Below are 21,409 nucleotides of genomic sequence, written 5' to 3'. Positions count from 1 at the left end.
CTGAGCTGCCTCTAATTGGGGATTGATGGGACTTAAGAATGCATCAATATTTAGGTGGCAAAGCATCAAAACTAGCATTGGCATCAAAACTAGCACAGCCCATTTCCTTATCATACACTTTACCCACTCATTTTCGTTGCACAGTTGAATGGAGGGGTAATGTGGTCTGGCGGAGTCATACTGGGGCAGAGAAATGCACAAACCAACAAATGACAGCAATGACAAGGGAAATATTACACCTCAGTGTCACAAGAATGGTCTTGGCTTTACAGGAAATTACAATATAAGAGGAGGAATCTGCAATCTTTTTACTACAGAAAATGTGTTTGTCACATATGGACATCTCCTCTCAACCTGTGTTTAACTGTAATTTGTTTGTCATCAACGTCCAAGATGCAGCACAACTTAATGTTTACTTCCTGCACTCTTTACCCAGGGCAAAGTATAAAATGCAGGAACAAAGTCCAGGGACATCTAGGAACGAAGATGATTGCAAAAAATGGTGAACACTGCCCAGTCCATCACGGGTACTGACCTTTGAAGGGATCTGCAGGATCAGGCAGCTTTATATATTTATTTCAGCCTACAGCAAAGCTGCATGGTTCTTTTATAAGGAAAACATTTAATACTCAGCATTTAGGTTTAGGTTTAGTGACATAATGTCATCGTGATGGGTACATGGAACCAGAGGGCTGATGCAATAAATACATTTAAAAGACATTTGGACAGGTACATGGATAGGAAAGTTTAGAGAGATATGGGCCAAATGGGACTAGATTAGATGGTCAGGATGGAAAAGGTGGGACAAAGGGCCTGTTTCCATGCTGTGCGACTCTACGGCTCTCTATAACTCCAATTCATAATAATTTCATATTTGACCAAAAGAGCTCAATGCTTCTTCACTTTAACAGTCACATTTATCTATTATTATACATGAAGGAGGCCACTTGCCGACCACAGTTTTGTGACTAAAAATAGGTAATAATTTGGGCCACTGATTACAGCTCCAGGTGGAAATGGTTGTCCTAATTCAGTGCTAATAGTAAGATTATTTTTAACTGGATGGGAAATGCAAGAATATCATAAGACACTGATGCTACTAAAATGGTGTTAAACCACAACTGAAACACTTTACAGGATTAACATTAGTTTGCTTTGCAATTAACACCATTCCTGACCCATAAATGTTTGTGTTTACTGTTTATAGCATGTGGGATGTACTCAACACCAAATAGTGCTGCTTAGTTGACAGTTACTGAAGTATATTCTGCTTATGGGTTTTCGTCTGTTCTGGTACCAACTCAAAGAAACCTGCAGCTTATTCACTGGCATTGAGATTGGTCACTGCCATTTGAGAGAGCAGCAAGTCAGTAAACTACAATGAGGGAAATAGAGAAAGAGGCACTCTAGAGCAGGGACAGTGGCAGTCGGAGAGCAAGGGGAGGGTGGGTGGTTAGTAGAGGTAAGGTTGGAGAATACAATGTTCATATCGTTAGGTTGTAAGCTACCCAAGTGGAATATGAGGTGCTGTTCCTCCAGTTTACACGCGGGCTCACCCTGGACCACATAGAGCTCTCACTCCACGCAGCATTCCAAGGCTCTTGCCCATGCATAGCACAATCTGGGCTCAGAGAGTCAGGATTGCCCAGTTTGGATGTTCACACCAAGCAACCATATGTAATAAAATCCACCCCATGGATTTTTCAATCATTGACTGAAGCGGATCTCAAATGTTTATTTAATCAGAATGTTTTCCTTGTCAAGACAGAGGCAAAATTAGAAAGCAGCAGGTTGCTAAGCTTAATGTCCAATTGAAACAGAACAAGTGTAGTTTAATGCAGCCTGAAGCTGACCCTCTGGAATACTAAATCTATATGATTGGCAGAGGCAGGGCCGTCTTAACGCATGGGCCTGATGGGAACTTGCCCGGGGCCCCTCGAGCATAGGGGCCCCATGCTGATCTGTGTATGTTAAGTGACTTGCAATAAATAAATACTACTTTAAAAATGTAGGTTCAATAAGTGCTTTTTTCGCAACATTTTCGGTCCCTAAGTGTTTTTTTCACAACATTTTCCATCCCTAAGTGCTTCTCACAGCGATCTGTTTCGCAACAATTAGCTCACTAAGTGCTTTGCTTTTCCATCCCTAAGTGCTTCTCACAGCGATCTGTAAGTGCTTTTCGCAACAATGTAGTACCCCAAGTCCATCGCTAAGTGCTTTTCGGTAAGTGCTTTTCACCGGCACGACGGGGGGGGGGGGGGGGGCTGGTAGGGAAAGGGGGGTGGGCAGGGCCGTCTTTACAGCATGGAAACGGTTTCAACACCGATTTTGTTGGAAGTGCCAATAAAATAAATATATGTTTAATTTTATCGACCATTTACATTTTTATTCCTGTGAGCAGTTGTCGTAGGGGCCCCAGTACACTGCTTTGCCCGGGGCCCATAATGCTGTAAAGACGGCCCTGGGCAGAGGGAGTGACCGTGTTGAATGCAAATGGCTGATTTCTCAAGATGCTTCAGTACGACTGAAAATTTCTTCAGAATTGAACCATCACATTCACAAAGTGTGTAGATAGGAACTGCAGATGCTGGTATATACCAAAGATAGACACAAAGTGCTGGGGTAACTCAGTGGGTCAGGCAGCATCTTTGGAGAAAGAGGATAGGTGACGTTTCAGGTTGGGACCCTTCTTCAGACCGTCTGAACCTGAGACCTGTCTGAAGAAGGGTCCCAACCCAAAATGGCACCCATCCTTTTTCTCCAGAGATGCTGCCTACTCGCTAAGTTACTCCAGCATTTTGTGTCTATCTTCATCACATTCACAAGTTGTGAAGCTTCAGCCCAAAAGAGACCTACACTTGGTGAGAGCAATGAAAAACATAAATAAACAAGTTATCTGACACCCTTTTGTCTCCTTGTACCTCTCTTTTTGTCTCCTTTCCATCTCGAGTCTGTGTCAATCCATCTGTCAATCAATGCCCCTTACCTATGTTCACCTATCACTTGCAGGCTGTGTCTCGCCACCACCTCTTTTCCCGCTTTCTCTCGCCCTACCACAAGAAGTCTGAAGAAGGGTCTCAACCTGAAACATTGCCTATCCACGTTTTCCAGAGATGTTGTCTAACCCACTGAATTACTCCAGTACTTTGTGTCCCACGTAAGATTCCAGCATCTGCAGTTCCCCGTGGCAGCAAAACTCAGCAGTGAGTCTTTCCTTGTCCATCAGTGAGTCTTTCCTTGTCCATTATGATTTGTGGAAATCATTAGGGCAGTCACAAGATAGACTCCAAAGACGTACAGGTATGTAGGTTAATTGGCTGGGTAAATGTAAAAATTGTCCCTAGTGGGTGTAGGATAGTGTTAATGTACGGGGATCGCTGGGCAGCACGGACTTGGAGGGCCGAAAAGGCCTGTTTCCGGTCTAAAGTCTGGTGTGTGTATGGAGTCAGCTGCTTGAGGAGGTTGTTGAGGCAGGGACTATCGCAATGTTTAAGATGCAATTAGACAGGTATATACATAGGACAGGTTTAGAGGGATATGGGGCAAACACAGGCAAGTGGGACTAGTGTAGATAGGACATGTTGGTTGATGTAGGCAAGTTGGGCCGAAGGGCCTGTTTCCACACTCGATGACTCCATCATACTAACAGAGCAAGAACTGCAGTGGTGGTGGAACATATTTTTAACTTAATAGTCACCTTAAGAGGAAAGTTTATTTTACACACATTAGGTCACTTCAAGAAATAATATTCAAAGCAGCCAAGAGAAGTGAAATTGAAATCACAGTAACACGTGTACTGCAAAACCTCTTGAACCTTTTGACCCTCAATATTAATTCTGCAGGAGGTAAATTCAAAGATCCTAGACCTTGCATTTTGCTAAACAAGAATTGTTTTTATGAATATGATTGTAAATTTAAGCAATGATCACTTAATGTGAGTGATTAAGATGAATTACTTTACCTTTGCATAGTGGTTAGCAAAATCAGACATTTTTAAAGCAGCTAAGATCTAATGGAATTTAGCTGTCATTAAATTAGAAATATTTCAACAGAAAGGTAAACATTAAACCTCCTATTGGAGTTGTGCCAGCAACCTTCTACATTTCCTCACTCCCATTACTAAACATCATGTTGAATTACTAGCATCAAATGATTCCTGTACCTTAAACCTAAATGTTTATACAACGTCGTTTTATCTTTGTAGAACAAATATTGGTCTGCGTTTACAGAGAGTTAACTGTCATTTGTCTGAATTAAACTGTAAACCCAGGAGAACTGTGGAAGAATGTTATTCATTTGTGAGATTTATTAAATGCTTCACATGAAGTTAATTAGTAATGCAGTGAAATATGCAGCAAATTCATTTAACAGCACTGAAAAGTTAAGGAATGACTAATATTTATATTACAGAATCAACTCCAGTTTGTATTGATCCCGTGAAACTATTGAATAAAAGGTCGTATATATTTATTTTGATCTAACCATTATAATTAATGATATTTGCTTTTAATATGCTGAAACAAATTTTCTTGTGTTTCCAGTTTACACTAACTAGGTAAAGAGAACATTTATACCTGGCGTTTCCAAAACAGCAAATTATACCATAAAACAAAACACTAAATATAACGTTATTCTCCACAACTATTCTGTGGACAACTGGTCGGTTCTCAGGAAAGGAAGACTGTTGTAATCTGGTGAGGACCTGCATCTGTATTTAGTTGGCAGAGGCAGAAGGGAGAGCTTTGAATTACTATTCTTAAATATCACGAACAATTTGGCCAACCACATTAATGTTATGGTAAAGAAGGGACACCAACACCTGTACTTCCTTAGAAGACCATGGAAATTCAGTATGTTTCCAACACTTTTACCAGTTTCTACAGATGTATCATAGAAAGCATCCTAACGGGCCCAGCCCATCACACAAACTAGCCTCTACCTCCCATCGACTTGATCTACACTTCACACTGCCTTGGCAAAGCAGCCAACATAATTAAGGACTCCCTAAACCCAGTCATTCCCTCTATTCCCTTCTCCCATTGGGCAGAAGATACAAAAGTTTACAAGTATGCACCACCAAACTCCAAAACAGCTTCTCCCTGTTGTTACTTCTTCCCCTTGTCAGATTTTCATAGGCCAAGGGTGTAGTCCTGATCTCCCAACCTACCTCCGTGCAGTCCTTGCACTTTTTCTTTTTATCTTCACTTTTTCTGTAGCTATAACACTGTAATGTTGTAACATTACATTCTGCACTCTAGTTATGTTTCACTTTGCATTACCCATTATTCCTGTGTATGGCTTGATTGTACTCATGTATGGTATGATTTGACATAATAACAATGTTTTTCATTAAATCTAAGTACACGTGACAATAATAAACCAATACTAATGAGAAATAGAGAATGAGGAATAGAAAAAATTGAACAGCTCCTTTCCTCATTCTAAATCGGCATCTTTTAAAAAAGTGACTAGTTCAATTTCTCAAAGTTCTATCTGTAATTCTCTGATTTGTTCTTCCATCTCTACTAATCATTCTCCACCCAACTGTAGGAGATACATTACCTACCCCTACACCTCCTCCCTCACATCCATCTAGGGATTCTAGCAGCCCTCTCAAGTGAGACAGAGGTTCACATGCACCTCCTCCAACCCCATCGACTACATTTGGTGCTCCAGATGTGACCTCCTTTATATTGGTGAGACCAAGAGTAGACTAGGAGACTGGTTTGTCGCATACTCGCATTGTCCGCCAAGACCTACTCAGTTGCTAAACTATTTTAACCCCTTTCCCATTCCGATGTTAACGATCCCATCCTGCCTCCTCCATTTCCCAAGTGAGGCCACATGCAAACTTGAAGAACAGCACCTCATATCCCATTTAGTTAGCTTACAACCCAATGATATGAAAACTGAATTCTTCAACTTCAGATAACTAAACAACACCTCCCCACCTTTCCCCCCTCCTCTATTCCCTGTGACCCACCTGGATGCCCACCTATTTCTCTCACTATCCTGCTCCCCTTTCCCCTTCCCTCCTTCCACCTTCAACTCTGGCTTCACATTTCAAGCCTTTTCTCTCATTATCTTATCTCACAGTCTTTTGTCTATTCATCTCTGGCATTTGTCCACCCAGCTGCAATCTAGCCCCCTCACCTGTATCCACCTATCACTTGCCAGGCTTTGCCCACCCCCACCTCTCTGCCAGGTTTCTTCCCCCTACGACAATCAGTCTAAACATGAAGTTGCCTAAATATATCCTCCAGATATGCTGTCTGACCTCCTGAGTTACTCCAGCACTTCATGTCTTTTTTTTGCAATCCAGCATCTACAATTCCTTGTGCCTACATCACCCGCCCTTGTTTATTTTATTCTTTCCTGCCACCAAAGAATCCAAATAATCCTTGCAGGTGAGGCAGTAATTTACTACACTTTTTCTAACCTATGTTATTATCTTGCTCCATTTATTGTCTGTATTCTTTTAAAATAATCTAGATGTTATATTATTTACTGTTTATATTCTTTCAAAATAATATAGAAGCTAAAAGTTAATAAAATTTTAATGTAATTAAGCATGAGAATTCAAAGCAAATATTATTTTCATTCAGATTATATTCAGCGATTAGTTAATCAAATAAACTGGAGAAATATGTAGACAGTGAGATCTGCAAGAAACACATTAAGCATTTTTCTTATAAATATTACTAAACTGACCAGCTTAGCAGACAAACAAATATTGCAAGTCTTGGACAGGGAGAGATCATTTAGAGAGTGAAAAAGAATTAAGTCACTTTTGATAAACAAAAACCATGGATATTGCTTTATGCATAAACCAAGCTTAAAAGGTTAAAACTGTTATCACAAATAGTTTAAACCCAGTAAGAAAAACAAGATGAATTGTGTTTTAAAAATAATCTTGATATTCATGACACCATGAAAGGGAAAGTTTACCAATTTCCCAATTGGCTTTATTACAAATTTCTAATAAAACATAATTGAAAGGTTATACAAGGTACGTTCGGGACTGCACTGAACAAAATTCCATTAATTCCATTTTGAATTCACCATAACAATGTATGACATTATGTATGGCATTACTTATGTTTTTTTATTATTGTTTTCAGTAAATTCTCATTTGTGGCTTATATTCATAAATCCAACCATATCAATCTGTAAATTGATGTAAATCAAAAACAGTGGATTCTGTATGATCAGGCTTGACTATGAAGTTCACAGTGGTCAAGCGACCTCTTAATGCTCAAAGTGAACATCAAATATGAGGAATATTTCTGACGGGCAAATGGCTTCTGTGGAAGTGTACCATGCCACCACCTTAAAGAGAGCAGCAAAAGTGAGGAGAGAATACAAGGAAGCTGGATCTTGAATTAGACCTGTTATTTTCATTCAGAAAATTAAAGCTTACCAGAGCTCAATCGCCTTAGATGAAATATTAAGGGCAGGGTTTTGAAGCAAAAAGCAGTTGCAGAAAATGAAATACCTTCTAAGTGCATCTGACATTAAGTAATTCAATCAACGTCTGCTCTAAATTCCCTCCAGAACAGGATTGCTTATAATCAAAAATCAGCAAATGTCTCTGCAGTCCATGTTCTCTCGACATTAAAACCCAGTGAAACACTTGTTATGATGTTAAATTTTATCTATCTTTTAGTGGTAATCTGCATTTTCATATATTAACTGGCTCTGTTGTCTTGCATCCATGACACTCAGCAGTTAAATTAACAATAATAAAGTTAAACATCTGCTGAATGTGTGCGTCTAGTTAAATATCTTGCTGCTGTCTGCCAAACCAAGTCAAGAATTTCCTCCAAGCACAGAAAACTTTCAGGCATCCTGAGATGGCGCTCAGAGGGAGCAACACGGGAGAAACTTGGTCAAATCACGAGGAAGCAAAAGGTGAAAAAAAAGTAGAATCTGGTCTCTGCCAAAACCTCAGTTAGAAAAAGCTGTTCAATTCCCAAGGACATTTCTGAAATATGTAGGTGGGAAACAACTGCTTCTGGAATTCAAGTGGTGACATTTTTAGTTTTGATTACTTTGGCAAAAAAAATCTGATTAAATTTAATGCCAGAAGAATGCTTCACAAATTCATTGTTTGTTTTACAGAGTAATACTTTCATTGTACATGATCGATCTCGTAGAAAGTTACTGACCTGCTGCTGAAACAAACCTCATTAGCGAGCTGCAAGGTCTGCAAAATAGTGAACACACAAGAGACTGCAGAGTCTGCGGAGTCTGAAGAAGGGTCCTGACCCAAAATGTTTCTTATCCACAGATGCTGCCTAACCCGATGCGTTATTCCAGTACGTTCTGTTTTGCTGCAAAGTAAAACCTGCACAGCCCATAAACTCCCATTCCCCAACAGAAAACCAGACATTCTCTTGAGAAGTTTTATTGTAGAAGTGACACAAGTAGAAGATTTTTCCTCTATTGTATTTTTTTTAATGAATACCACATGCTTCAGAAAGCATATCTCGACAAAATTAACCAGAAGATATTGGTCATATATCATAAAATAATGAAGAGAATAATGTGTTCCCAGTGGAACAACTGAGAACATGTTATTCACAACTAAGCAATAGAAATGAGAATGTTCTGAGCATACTTTGTGCTATAAAGTATTGTGTCCATTTATATATTGGTGTAAAGAAACAAATTGCTGGAGGATCTCAGCAAGTCAGGTAGCATCTGTGGAGGGAGGTGGACAAACGTAATTTTGGATTGGGAGGCTTCTTCAGTTCATTTCCCTCCACAGATGCTGCATGGCCACTGAGTTCCTCAGCAGTCTGTTTTTTTGCTCAAGATTCCAACATCTGCAGTCTCTTGTATCTTCTATGTATTAGTGGAATTCAGCACTAGCAGGAAAGGTGCTAATACAGGTTCAGCATTTTTTAAAGGGCTGCTGTCTTCTCTTAAAACTACAATAGGAAAGAATTAGAGGCATAAAGGACAAATGCAAGCAATTTGGACGAGCTTAGATGGGGCATCATAGTCGGCATGGACAATTTGGACTGAAGGTTCTGTTCTTGTGCTATAGATGACATTCTCACAACATTTTGATAAAGGCCAGTGACTCCTTGGTAAAGCAGCTTTTTCTGTATTTACTGTTTAATTTCCTGGTGAAAGGAGTGGAAGCACTCTTTTTGCATTCAAAACCTTTCGTCATTTTAAAGGCATCTATTATGTTAATAATAAACCTTCTGTTTCAAGGAAAAATAATTGTTCTTATTTTCTAATTGATATATGTTCCCGGTTCTGACATTGTCCTTGAAATGTCTTTATCATATCATATCATATCATATATATACAGCCGGAAACAGGCCTTTTCGGCCCACCAAGTCCGTGCCGCCCAGCGATCCCCGTACATTAACACTATCCTACACCCACTAGGGACAATTTTTACATTTACCCAGCCAATTAACCTACATACCTGTACGTCTTTTGGAGTGTGGGAGGAAACCGAAGATCTCGGCGAAAACCCACGCAGGTCACGGGGAGAACGTACAAACTCCTTACAGTGCAGCACCCGTAGTCAGGATCGAACCTGAGTCTCCGGTGCTGCATTCGCTGTAAAGCAGCAACTCTACCGCTGTGCTACCGTTACATTTTGTCCAGTTTCTCTATATAATTTTTCATAATATAATGAACACTTTGGTTACACTTCTTCAGTCTGAAGAAGGGTCTCAACCCGAAACGTCACCCATTCCTTCTCTCCTGAGATGCTGCCTGACCTGCTGAGTTACTCCAGCATTTTGTGAATAAATACCTTCGATTTTACCAGTATCTGCAGTTATTTTCTTACACTTGGTCACACTTTGTCAATAATGTGCAATTTCAGCTATTGTGTTGCCTGCTGACAGTTCGTTAACCATGAAACAGATTACCCTGAGTAGGAAACACTGTTTGCAGACGACCCAAAGCAGGCTTTGGTTAATGGACGTGATGGTTAGTTTTACTATGGCATGACAGAAACGCACAAATCACTGTTGCAGCCTTTCATGCCCTTCAAAAGTAGAAGAGAAATAGGAGGAACCTGCAATTATATAGTGACTTCCACGACCTCACAATGTTCAAAGGTAATTTAGAGTCACTGTAATAGTGAGGCTGACTTAATTTTGTTGAGGTTAACCTTTGTCACAGCTTCCTTCTGCCTCTTCTCCAATCTACTCCATGGTCGCAGCCTATTTTCAGGTGAGGTTGTACAAGATGCAACAGATAACAACATTTTTGGCACTATTCCCTAATCCCCTGGCAGCCATACTTCGAGGCACCATATATCGACATGAAATGAACAGACATTCCACAAGTATTATTATGTTGAGTTCAGTACCTCTGGTCATAAGCTAGCAGTGTAGTCATGTTTCTCCGTACCTCTCTTTTTCGAGGATGGGTAGATAGTAGCAATCTATTAGATTTTCATGAATCCTTTAACTAGGTTAGTGCACTGTGGTCTCCTCAGTCATTAAGACAAGCTCTCAAACTGGAGCTTTGAGCGGCATGAACAACATCTCCACCTTATCATGCGCATACCACAATGATATCATATCAGAGCACATTTCAGGCCCTGAAAGTGATGCCTAATTGTCAAACAGTGGCATGCCAAAAATCCACTCTCAAGTAAGTTTCTTAGAAATGAAGGTACATTTGATCCTGCCAAATGTTAATCAGATTCATAGAACTTTGCAGTGAAGTTTAAGAACAGATAGTTCAAAACAAACCTCTTCTGCAAGGAAAATCCAAGGAATCCAATTAAAACACATTGATGTATGGAAATGTATTAATGAAAACCATGTGTACCATCAGAAGGAATTACATTTGAATAATATTATATACAGGAATGCCAAACATGCTCCGCAGAATCACTTCCTAATCACTGACCATGGCTTTTCAATTATAACCATTCTGATGCATAGCCTTTTTCCTTGTTTAACGAGGCAACACAATGATAATAGACATATTTGGCTGGTCTAATTTTCATCATAAAAGTAACGTGACTACATTTAATTGCCAACTTCATTGGGTGAGTTTTAAAAAGAACGTTATTTTTAATCCTGATATTAGATTGTTAAATTCCAAAATGATGCAGCACCTGAACAGGCAGATTTACCTGGAGAGTGTTCTGGTTTTGTTAAGTGCTTTGCTAATCACCAAAGAGGGGGCCGATTGTCGTCTCTGGGCCAGACTCTTCATTTTCTGCACAAGGAGAAAGATAACAATAATTAATCAAAATTAACTACATCAATTTGTCCTCCACTTGGAAATGGCGGGTTTTTGTAATCTAATCAAATTTAACTATTTTAACTATACCAATCTTAGCAACTTCGTAGACTTTGTTTTAGCACCAGTCCCCCTTGAGATTATGGAGATATGTCAGGGATTTGGTTCATGTTTTATGCAGGCAGCTGTCTGGCATCAGATGCTCTGTAGCCCCGAAGGGGTTGGCTGTTACCCAGTGAACTGTATTGCAAAGAAACCTTTGCAGAACAGGTGTAAAAAATTGAAAAGCATATGTTAAAATTGTTGTGTTCAAAATCTTTAAAGCATTGTGAATAGATTGGTAACTACTCAATGTGATTTGGCAGCACGTCCACTTTGGTTCATCACACTTTGAAAGGACAGTTTAGGTTGAATATCCAACCACATACAGAAAATATAATTTCTATGTTGTAATGCGCTAAAATTCCACAGCACACCTTGTGCAATTTAATGTGAGTTATTCAGAGATCTCTGCTAAAATATATTTTCCTGTATAATAGTTTATAAACTATTGCAATGTCACAAAGTAAGATACCTTTCTGACCAGATGGATACCTCTTATTCAAATCTACTTGCTCACAGTCAATAGAATCACAGAGAGTTCATGAGGTGTTTTTGCTATCTCTTTAAGGTAACAAGAGCATGATGGAAATCTTCCGAAAGCACCACTTTCTTTAATATTCAAAAGAAACTATGGCCAAATACCTTATGATGTATTAATGTAACAACATCTTATACAATACAATTTGGGGTGGCACAGTGGCACAGAAGGTAGAGCTACTGCCTTTCAGCGCCAGAGACCCGGGTTTAATCTTGACTTCGGGTGTTTGTGTAGAATTTTCCTTCAGATTCTCCAGTTTTCTCCCACTTCTCAAAGATGTTCAGGTTTGGAGGTGAATTGGCCTTTGTAAATTGCTCCTGATGTGTGCGGAGCAGATGAGAAAGTGGAATAACATAGAACTACTGTCAATGGGGGATTGATGGTCAGCGTGGACTCAGTGAGCTGAAGGGTCTGTTTCCATGCTCTAAACTCTAAACAGAGTAAAGCTTCTGAATAGTCACACATCATAGCCTGTTCATTGTCAGAAGAGAATGAGAATGTGACAATGTTACTCTAAGTATGTAAAAAGGAAAAATTTATGGGCTACAGCAAAATAAATTGAATACTCGGACTATTCAGATAGTTTTTATAAAAAGCTGGTATAGGTATTTTAGACTGAATGGCCTCCTCCTGCCTGTATGATTCTGCCATTTATATATTACACTGGCCAAAAAATGTTTACCTTCCAATACATTTTCCACTACTATGCATAGAGTGACGATATAAATTTAGAAGATGGGGACTTCCATATAGCAAATCTGTGATATTTTGAATAAATATTTTGCGAACAATATTCTTCAAGCGGTTTGGATAAAAACTTCATAAAGTTTTCCTATCATTGTTGTTCAAAATAATATATTATAAGGCCACTTAGTTTTGGTGGAAATGTCACCCTACAGCCAATACTTATACTGATCCGTGGGCGGTTGCTGCTGGGACACAAGTCGGGGCCTGATCAACCCCAGCTGGGTCGCCTGGGCGAGGGTGTCTGATGTTGTGAGACCCGAAACACCCGATGACCCCAGGTCACATCACTGAGGATGCGCCCCAGCGCATCCAGAAGATGTATCTTTCACATTGGTGGAAATGTCACCCTACAGCCAATACATTTCCTTCTTTTGGAAAGTCTCTAATGCCAGTATTTCTTATATAATGGAGTGGAAATTCATGAGTAATCATTGCAACTAGCATCATAATACACATCAGAACTATTCACTTGTAAAGCTGCCATTGTCAACGTGGTCACACAAGAGAAAGGAAAGCCATGGATACAGTTCCCACTCAGGCCACCTGTAATATTTCTTCCAGCTGACTAGTGGTCATGGAAACACAAGGAACTGCAGATGCCTGAAACTTGAGCGAAAAGCAAAGTGCTGGAGGAATGCAGCAGGTCAGGGAGCATCTGTGGAAGGAATAGACAGATGTTGTTTCTGGTCGAGACCCTTCTTCAAAAATATCTCTAGAATGAACACTCTGTCCCTGGATAAATTCTTTCATAGCGAGAGGAGGTTGGCAACTGGAATTAAATAATGAACATTAAATACCTTAAAGTACATAAATCTTTCCCTGAAATTTATTCTAGATAAATATGTATTGTTATTTCCATCATCTCATTCAGAGTCTGGGGACTAAAATTGTTTGAAGAAAATATTACAAGTGGTTTCAAACGGCTTATATTGGCAAGTGGAAGAGATATTTTCTGTCGAAGCTTGGAGAGTGTCAAAGAGTCATACAGTATGGAAACAGGTCCTTCTGCCGAAATCGTCCATGCCAAACAAGACGCCCCATCTAAGTTAGTCCCATTTGACCACATTTGGTCCATATCCCTCTAAACCATTCCTATCCATGGACCTGTCCAAGTGCCTTTTAAATATTGGTACAGTATTGTACTTGCTTCTCAACTACCTCCTCTGGCAGTTCATTCCATATATGCACCACCCTGTGTGAAAAATGCATATTATAGCTACTCTAATTTTAAATGTCCAGCGAATTAATTATCAAAGATGTATTGCAAACAAAGTTTAATTGCTAATTATAGGCAGAACAATAGATATACAGATCATCAGAAATAAACAGAAAGACTGTGGATATTATTTCTCGTCTTGTAAAACCGTGACTTAAACTATTTAATATTTTTTTTAATAAATGATTCATATCTAGTGATTAGTCAAATATTGTGCAATTAATAAGTACTAATTGTTCAATTATAACAAAAATTCTGGCCAGCCGTGAAAATATTTTATGACCGTCAATATTACAAATTATAGATGCACTGAGAGTCACAATAGCACGCAACATTTTGCACTACTGAATTGTGTTTAATTTACAGATATAAATGAATATTAAAAAATAAAATATTTTACGAAACAAATGTTGATTTTTCACCAATTATGCAGAAATAGGTGAAGATACATGTGGCACTTGGACTGGCTCGACATTGTGGATTGTATAATATGGTCCAATATTGAAATTGTAAATATGGCTCTAAAAATGAGTGATCTTTGCAGTCAATGCACGCCAGGTGGAACGGTGGTGCAACAGGTAGAATTGCTGACTTACAGCACCAGAGACCCAGGTTCAATCCCGACTATTGGTGCTGTCTGTGCGGAGTTTGCACGTTCTCGCCGTGGCCACGTGGGTTTTCCCTGGGTGCTGCAGTTGCCTCCCACATTCCAAAGATGTGCAGGTTTGTAGGTTAATTGGCTTCGGTAAAATTGTAAATTGTCCCTAGTGTGTAGGATAGTGCTAGTGTACGGGGTGATCGCTGGTCGGTGCAGATCAGTGACCTAAGGGCTTGCATCTGCGTTGTGCCTCTAAACTAAACTAAATTAAATGTCCACACTTTTATATTTGCCCAATATAACATGGTCACCACTTCCAGCTTTGGATAAATTATTAGTCGATGCATTTGATAAAATCAGTGGTGTTTCAGATCATCAGCTTATTCTGTCAGTGCCATCAGTGTTATTGCCCAAATCTTTCATAGGTCTGTAGTTTGTTGATGCAAATTGCTGCATTATACAATTGACGTAGAATAATACAGCGCAAGAATAGGCCTGTCAGCCCATAATGTCTGGGTCAAACATGATGCCAAGATTCACTAATCTCACCTGTCTGCACGTGATCCACATCCCTCCATTCTCTGCATATCCATGTGTCTATCTAAAAGCCTCCTAAGCAACACTTTCGTATTTGTTTCCACCATCATCCTGGCAACACATTCCAGACACCCACCACTCTGTGTAAAAATCCTGCTTGCACAACTTTAAACTTTACCCCTCTCACCTTAAAGCTATGCCGTCTAGTCTGACATTTCCACCCTGAGAAACAATTTCAGGCTGCCTACTCATGATGTTATATACTTCTAGCAGGTTTCCTCTCAACTTCCTGTGCTCGAGAGAAAATTCAATTGAGTTGCTGTTAGCTATGACAGTCAATCAGCAACTCTGACAATGGATAGCTGATTCCAACACAGTGGAAGTATTGTAGGTAACTTTATTGTTTAATTTATATGTGGGGGACAGGGTATCTGTGGCTGATCAAAATCTCACCTATCCATGTTCTCCAGAGATGCTGCCTACCCCGCTGAGTAACTCCAGCACTTTGTGTCCTTTTGTGTAAACCAAAATCTGCATTTTCTTGTTTCTACATATTCAAAATGTATTGCTGTCTTGAGAAGGAGATGATATCTGAGTGGTCAGTGTGATGTTTAATGCCCTGATCATGATGGGATATGATTACCGCATCATTTACCGACAGTCTGCCGAGCATGCCAATGCACTGTCTCGTCTACTGATTGGACCCGACCTGACGTTCGATAAAGAGGAGGCAATTATGGAAATTGAGATGTACGTGAACTTGCTCAACACGCGGGTCATGTCCGATTTCCCCGTCTCTGCAAGGACGATCACCAACTATATGAGCACAGATCCTATTTTGTCGAAGGTACGACATTTTGTCACTCAGGGGTGACCAAACAGTCCCAAACTGGACAAGGAATTCCGCTCATTCCAGAATGCGCAAACGGAAATCTCCTCAAAGGATGGCATTCTGCTCCGCGACTGTCGAGTAATCATTCCGACGGAACTGCGATCGCCAATTCTGAAAATATTGCACAAGGCACACATTGGAATTGTGCGAATGAAGGCGCTCGCCCGCATGCATGTGTGGTGGCCGAATATCGAGGCCGATATAGCCGACCACTGCAAGGACTGCACACCATGTGCCGAAAGAGCGCCGAATCCGCCGGAAACGACCTCCCCATGACCCGTTCCCGACCAACCATGGCAGCGAATCCACATAGATTTTGCCAGACCATTCCTGGAGGACATGTGGCTGGTCGTCATGGATGCCCATTCGAAATGGCCACATGTTATCCAAATGATAAATATCCAACCACCGAAACAACCACTTCTGTGCTCGACGCTTTGTTCGCCATTTGGGGATTGCCTTTAACAATCGTAAGCGACAATGGATCCCAATTTGCCTTGCAAATGTTCAGTGACTGGTGCAAACATCACTCAATCGTGCATCTGACATCAGCACCTTTTCATCCACCCTCAAATGGTGAGGCAGAGTGCCTCGTCGGTGTTTTCAAGCAAGCCATGAAACGTGCTGTAGAAATTGAAAAGAAATCAAAACAACTGGCATTGCGTGATTTCTTACAGAAGTATCGAACTGTTCCAAACTGCATTACCGGTCGAACGCCAGCGGAGATGTTGCTCGGACGTCAAGTGCACTCTCCCCTATCAGTTTTGAAACCGACCCGTAACTTTTATACGGCGCGCACTCAGCCAACGAAGTCGAATAAGTCCAAATTCAACATTGGCGACTACGTATATTACCGCAATTATAGGACCAAGCGAAACAAATGGTGCGCTGGCAGGATCATGGCTCACATTGGAAACAAAATGTACACCGTCCAAGGACACGAAGGACAGTGCCGACGGCATGATGACCAATTAAGAAGCCGCGTTCCTCCAGCGAAGACTGCGCAGAGCCTGACCAGAACTAAGCAGTCGGACACCCCGGTGCCGAATCGTGTGGACACCGGAGTGCCTGATTTGCCCGTCCCTTGGTTTGATGAAGTTCCACCAGACGAACTCCCTGCCGATCTGCCTGTGGTCCTTCGTCGATTGACACGTTGCAATCGTGGTACTCCCCCAAGGCGACTCATTCAGGACTAGAGACGTTCAAACTGGAAAGGGGGAGTGTGATGTTTGATGGACCGTGTGGGGTGGGAGGACCCATTGCTCTTCCCGTGCAGCAGATAGCTCTGCACAGGACAAAGGGAGATGTTTTGTACATAGTTATCTTGGCTGTACAGTGTGGAGTGTTCAGTCAGATCGTGGGGTTGCAGCCATTTTAGTTGTCTTGCTGCCAGCATTAAGTTACTGTAATAAAGATTTCTGTTGTACCTTGAAGACTCTCAAGATTTATACGGACATAGAACAAGAACACGAAAGTCAGCTGAACCATTTCATTGTGCATTTTTAAGAGATGACAACATGGAATCACATAAGAGGCAGACTGGGTATGTGTGAACCAGATGGGTTTTCATGACGATCCAGTAGTTTTGTGGTCATTGTTACTCAGACTCCTTCCAATTTAAATTTCACAGCAAGACACAAGCAATTGAAGATGCTGGAATCTTGCATGGAATACAAAGTGTTGGAGTAACTCCGTGGGCCAGGCAGCTACCCTGGAGGACCTCTCTGTAAGAATTCCACAGCTGCCATGGTAGGATTTGAAATGGAGTCTCTGGTTTGTTAGCCCAGTGCTCCAAATTATTGACCACTGCCATCAACATATCTGAATCTGTAATGCATTAACAGCATTTTACGCAAGTAGTGCTGGAGAGAAATTAATTTCCTTTATTAACATCTTTTGCAGTCCCAGTCTCTTCAAAGCGCGTCACAGACAACTATTTCTGAACTGCAGCCAATGTTATTTTGTCAGGAGTCTACAGTTGTCCTCCCTGACCTGAGCTGTGCTGGTGTTAACAATCCAGTGACTTCAATTGTAAACATCCATCTGGAGATGGGAGGTGAGGAAAGGCTAAGAATTGGCTCAGATATTGGATGAGGGAATATTGTTTGTGGTGATGTTAACACAACCACAGGTATTATGGAGGCACAGTGGCACAGCTGGGAGAGCTGCTGCCTCACAGCACCAGGGACCCAGGTTCAATCCTGACCTCAGGTGCTGTATGTGTGGTGTTTGCATGGTCTTGCACATTATAACAATGAGTTTTTAAGAAAATTCTTTAATGGCCACAAATCTTTCGGGGGGCATGCTGAAATTACAATAGGCGACCTATGAAAACAAGTCTTTCAATGTTTTCACTCATAAATGATTGCTAAAATTGCAAGTAAAAGTTAGGTAAAGTTGGACAGAAACCACCTTATTGTAAAACAGGAGGTTTTTTTGGTGATGAAAATAGGAAGAAATCCATTTTATACATGCAGATGGCTGCTTTGTCATTTAAAAAACTATTCTCTTAAGAGAATTGCTTGATGACGCTCATAAACAGAATGTATCCACAGTGTCGTCTAGTATTTCGTTCCCACCCGTCACGGAGGCAGGGCACAGACAAAGAACAGATATGAATTCCTTGTGTACACAAACTTTCCCAATATAGATCCTTGCTAAAAAAAGCAATAGGGAATGTTTGAAGCAGGAGATTTGCAATGGCACATATATTCAATGAATGCAAAGAACACATAAATGTAGCCTTTACAAGCATTCTCCTATATTTTTTTACAAGATGTTATTTGGTATGTGTGTGTATTAAACATGATTAATATTCACTGGTCCTTAAGCTGACACATCTTCATCCATGCTTGTTCACAAGAGAAATCAGACTTTTCTTTACTCCAATTTGGGTTGTCAGGATGAATCAATTATATCAGCTGACAGGTCAAACTCAGAGGTTAGAATCAATTCTTTACTCCTTCGGTTGATTGCCCACAAACATAGGAGAAAAATATTTTAAGATGAGCTAATAGCTTCCAACAAACTAGGCTGCTGAAGTCTTTGATTTAATGTTTGTCCTCCAAACAAATTGCATATCCCAAATAAGCTGAAAAAATGCAGCCTTTGTAACTTTGCATTATACTCAATGGAACATATGGAAGTTAGATTCATTTTGAGATCATAGAGAATACTTCCTGGTGTGAAAGCATTAAGAAAATGGAATTGCCAGTATTTGGAAATAATAATTAAAACAAAAATTGTTGGAAGTACTCTGCAGTATCTATGAAAAGGGAAACAAAGAACACAAGGTCAATGAACTCTTGCTCAAACTCAGAAAGATTAGAAATAAGTAAGATGTAAAATGCAACATTCTTCCATTGTTTTACTCTCTGCACATTTCCATCAACTCATGGTGAGGTTCCCATTAAAAACATTGAGCGGGAGCTGATCTGGCCATCCTGTAAGGAGCTCTTCACTCATCCCCTGCCAGCATAGTGTCTGTCACAAATGTGCCAAGGAGCTGCTGCTCTCCAGGGAGGATGCAAACAACAAGGCGGACTCAGAGTTCTCCAGCCCAACCACTCCAGACTGCAGCCCCAGAGCTCGCCGCCTCTCCTCCGGCAGTGTCGAGAGGCTCGACAGGCTCACCCAGACAGGTAGACTGCAGCCGCACCACCACTGACAGAAACCATAAAGAGAAAGCATCAGGCTTGCGTTATACACTGATGGTGTCTCTGGGTTATTGCATGTTTTATTGGGCATGGATAAACAATGGCAGAATCCTTACCCAGCCCATCACTCAACCATCACTTTGAAGAGGGTAAAGAACATTTTTCAGGGAATGAATTGGGGATAGGAGGGTTAAATTATACTGATAAGATGCATAGACATGAGTCTTGTAGGAAGGTACATAAGCTCTTATAGTTCTTAGGGTTAACGGAATCAAGGGATATGTGAGAAAGCCAGAATGGGGTACTGATTTTGGATGATCATATTGAATGGCGGTGTTGGCTCGAAGGGCTGAATGGTCTACTCCTGCACCTATTTTCCAAGTTTCTAAGTAACTCCCACCAGCTTTTACCACTCGCCTACACACTAGGAACAATTTTTACAATGTCCAATTAACCAAACAACCAACATGTCTTTGAGGAAACCATAGCACCCAGAGGAAACACACACCCGGTAACAGGGAGAACATGCAAACTTCACACACACGCAGAGGAACAGAGATCGGGATTGAACCGGGGTCACTAGAGTTCTGAACCAACAATTCAACCAGCTGTGTGCCAGGTACTTTTGTTTGTTTTCCTGCCACCATTCATCTACTATCCAGAGGCCCTATCAGAAATATTCTATTTTACCAATTTCTCTCACACTCCCACTGTAAAGTCAAATTAATTTATTTTCTCACTTTCCCTGTTTTGGCAAAGTGCTGACCTGCTGATTATTTCTGACATTTTACTGTTTTTGTTTCAAGTATTTCCTTAAAAGCCTGTAATTATTTATCTACCCATAAACCTTTTAATCTATTTTCCAGGTCCATTTCAGTGATTCACCTCTCACACCCACATAACTTGGTTGTTTTAATAATTAGCTAGATTTTTGCCAAAAAGCATCTCTCCAACATTGTATATAAACTTCTTCTCATATTGTGATTATTTTTTCTATAGACAATCTCTTAGTATGAAATTACAAATGAATCCTGTAATATTACAAAGGAAAAGTCCAAAATAATTTGTTCCTAGTTGGTTACATGATATATTGTTGTAGAAAAATGTCCTGAATTTATTCAATGAACTCATCCTTCAGACTACTTTTGTTGATATTATATGTCAGTCCCTTTGAAAGTTAGTTCCAAACAATTATTCTGTTACCTTTTACTCCAAGCTTTTCATATTTCTTAATTAATTATTTTGGTAAAAGAGAATATTTTTCATCGAGCCACTGGATAATTAAGAATGGTGCTGAAGGGCTGCAAGCCCATGTTCTCCAGGGGTGCTGCCTGACACGCTGAGTTACTCCAGCACTTTGTGTCTTTTTTTGTAAACCAGCAGTTGTAATTCCTTGTTTCTATACTTCTTAATTCTTTCTCTATTTCATTTGTTAGTGGCAGGGGTCTGTAAGGGAAATAGTGCCTTTGTTCCCTTGTTAATTCTTATTTCCACCACTGTTGATTATGCTTCTTTCTGAGCAGGACAAAGATCATTCCTCCCTCATGACTTTATGTCATCTTTTATTATATGAACTGTTTTGTAAACCTATCCACTTTCTAATTTCTAAACTTTGTACTGTCAAATATTTAATCCATAACCTTCGTCATCACACAACTACATCTCCATAATAAATATTATGCCAAACCCATTTGTCTCGGTTTCAACTGTTGGTTTGTTTACTTTGTTATGCTTTGTGAACTCGGATTTACTTTAGAGATGCAGCGCAGAAATAGGCCTTTTGGCCCATTGAGTCCGCACTGACCAGCAATCACCCATACATTAACACTCCCCTACACAGTAGGGACAATTTACAATATTAACAAAGCCAATTAACCTACAAATCATTACA

General features: G+C 40.3%; 1 protein-coding gene across 1 annotated transcript in view; it reads right to left on the bottom strand.

Annotated features, from left to right (window-relative positions):
* Window positions 1–21,409, bottom strand: part of arhgap20 (Rho GTPase activating protein 20) — an 87,107-nt gene that overhangs the window by 56,620 nt on the left and 9,078 nt on the right. Inside the window, exon 2 of the mRNA XM_078403209.1 lies at window positions 11,123–11,208. Coding sequence (XP_078259335.1) covers window positions 11,123–11,208 — 86 coding nt within the window. The remainder of the gene's footprint in view (window positions 1–11,122; window positions 11,209–21,409) is intronic.

The sequence above is a fragment of the Rhinoraja longicauda genome, chromosome 7, assembly GCF_053455715.1.
Source record: "Rhinoraja longicauda isolate Sanriku21f chromosome 7, sRhiLon1.1, whole genome shotgun sequence".
In the NCBI taxonomy this organism is placed as follows: domain Eukaryota; kingdom Metazoa; phylum Chordata; class Chondrichthyes; order Rajiformes; family Arhynchobatidae; genus Rhinoraja; species Rhinoraja longicauda.
Note: the sequence above shows the minus strand (reverse complement) of the source record. Positions and strands in the feature narration are given on the sequence as shown.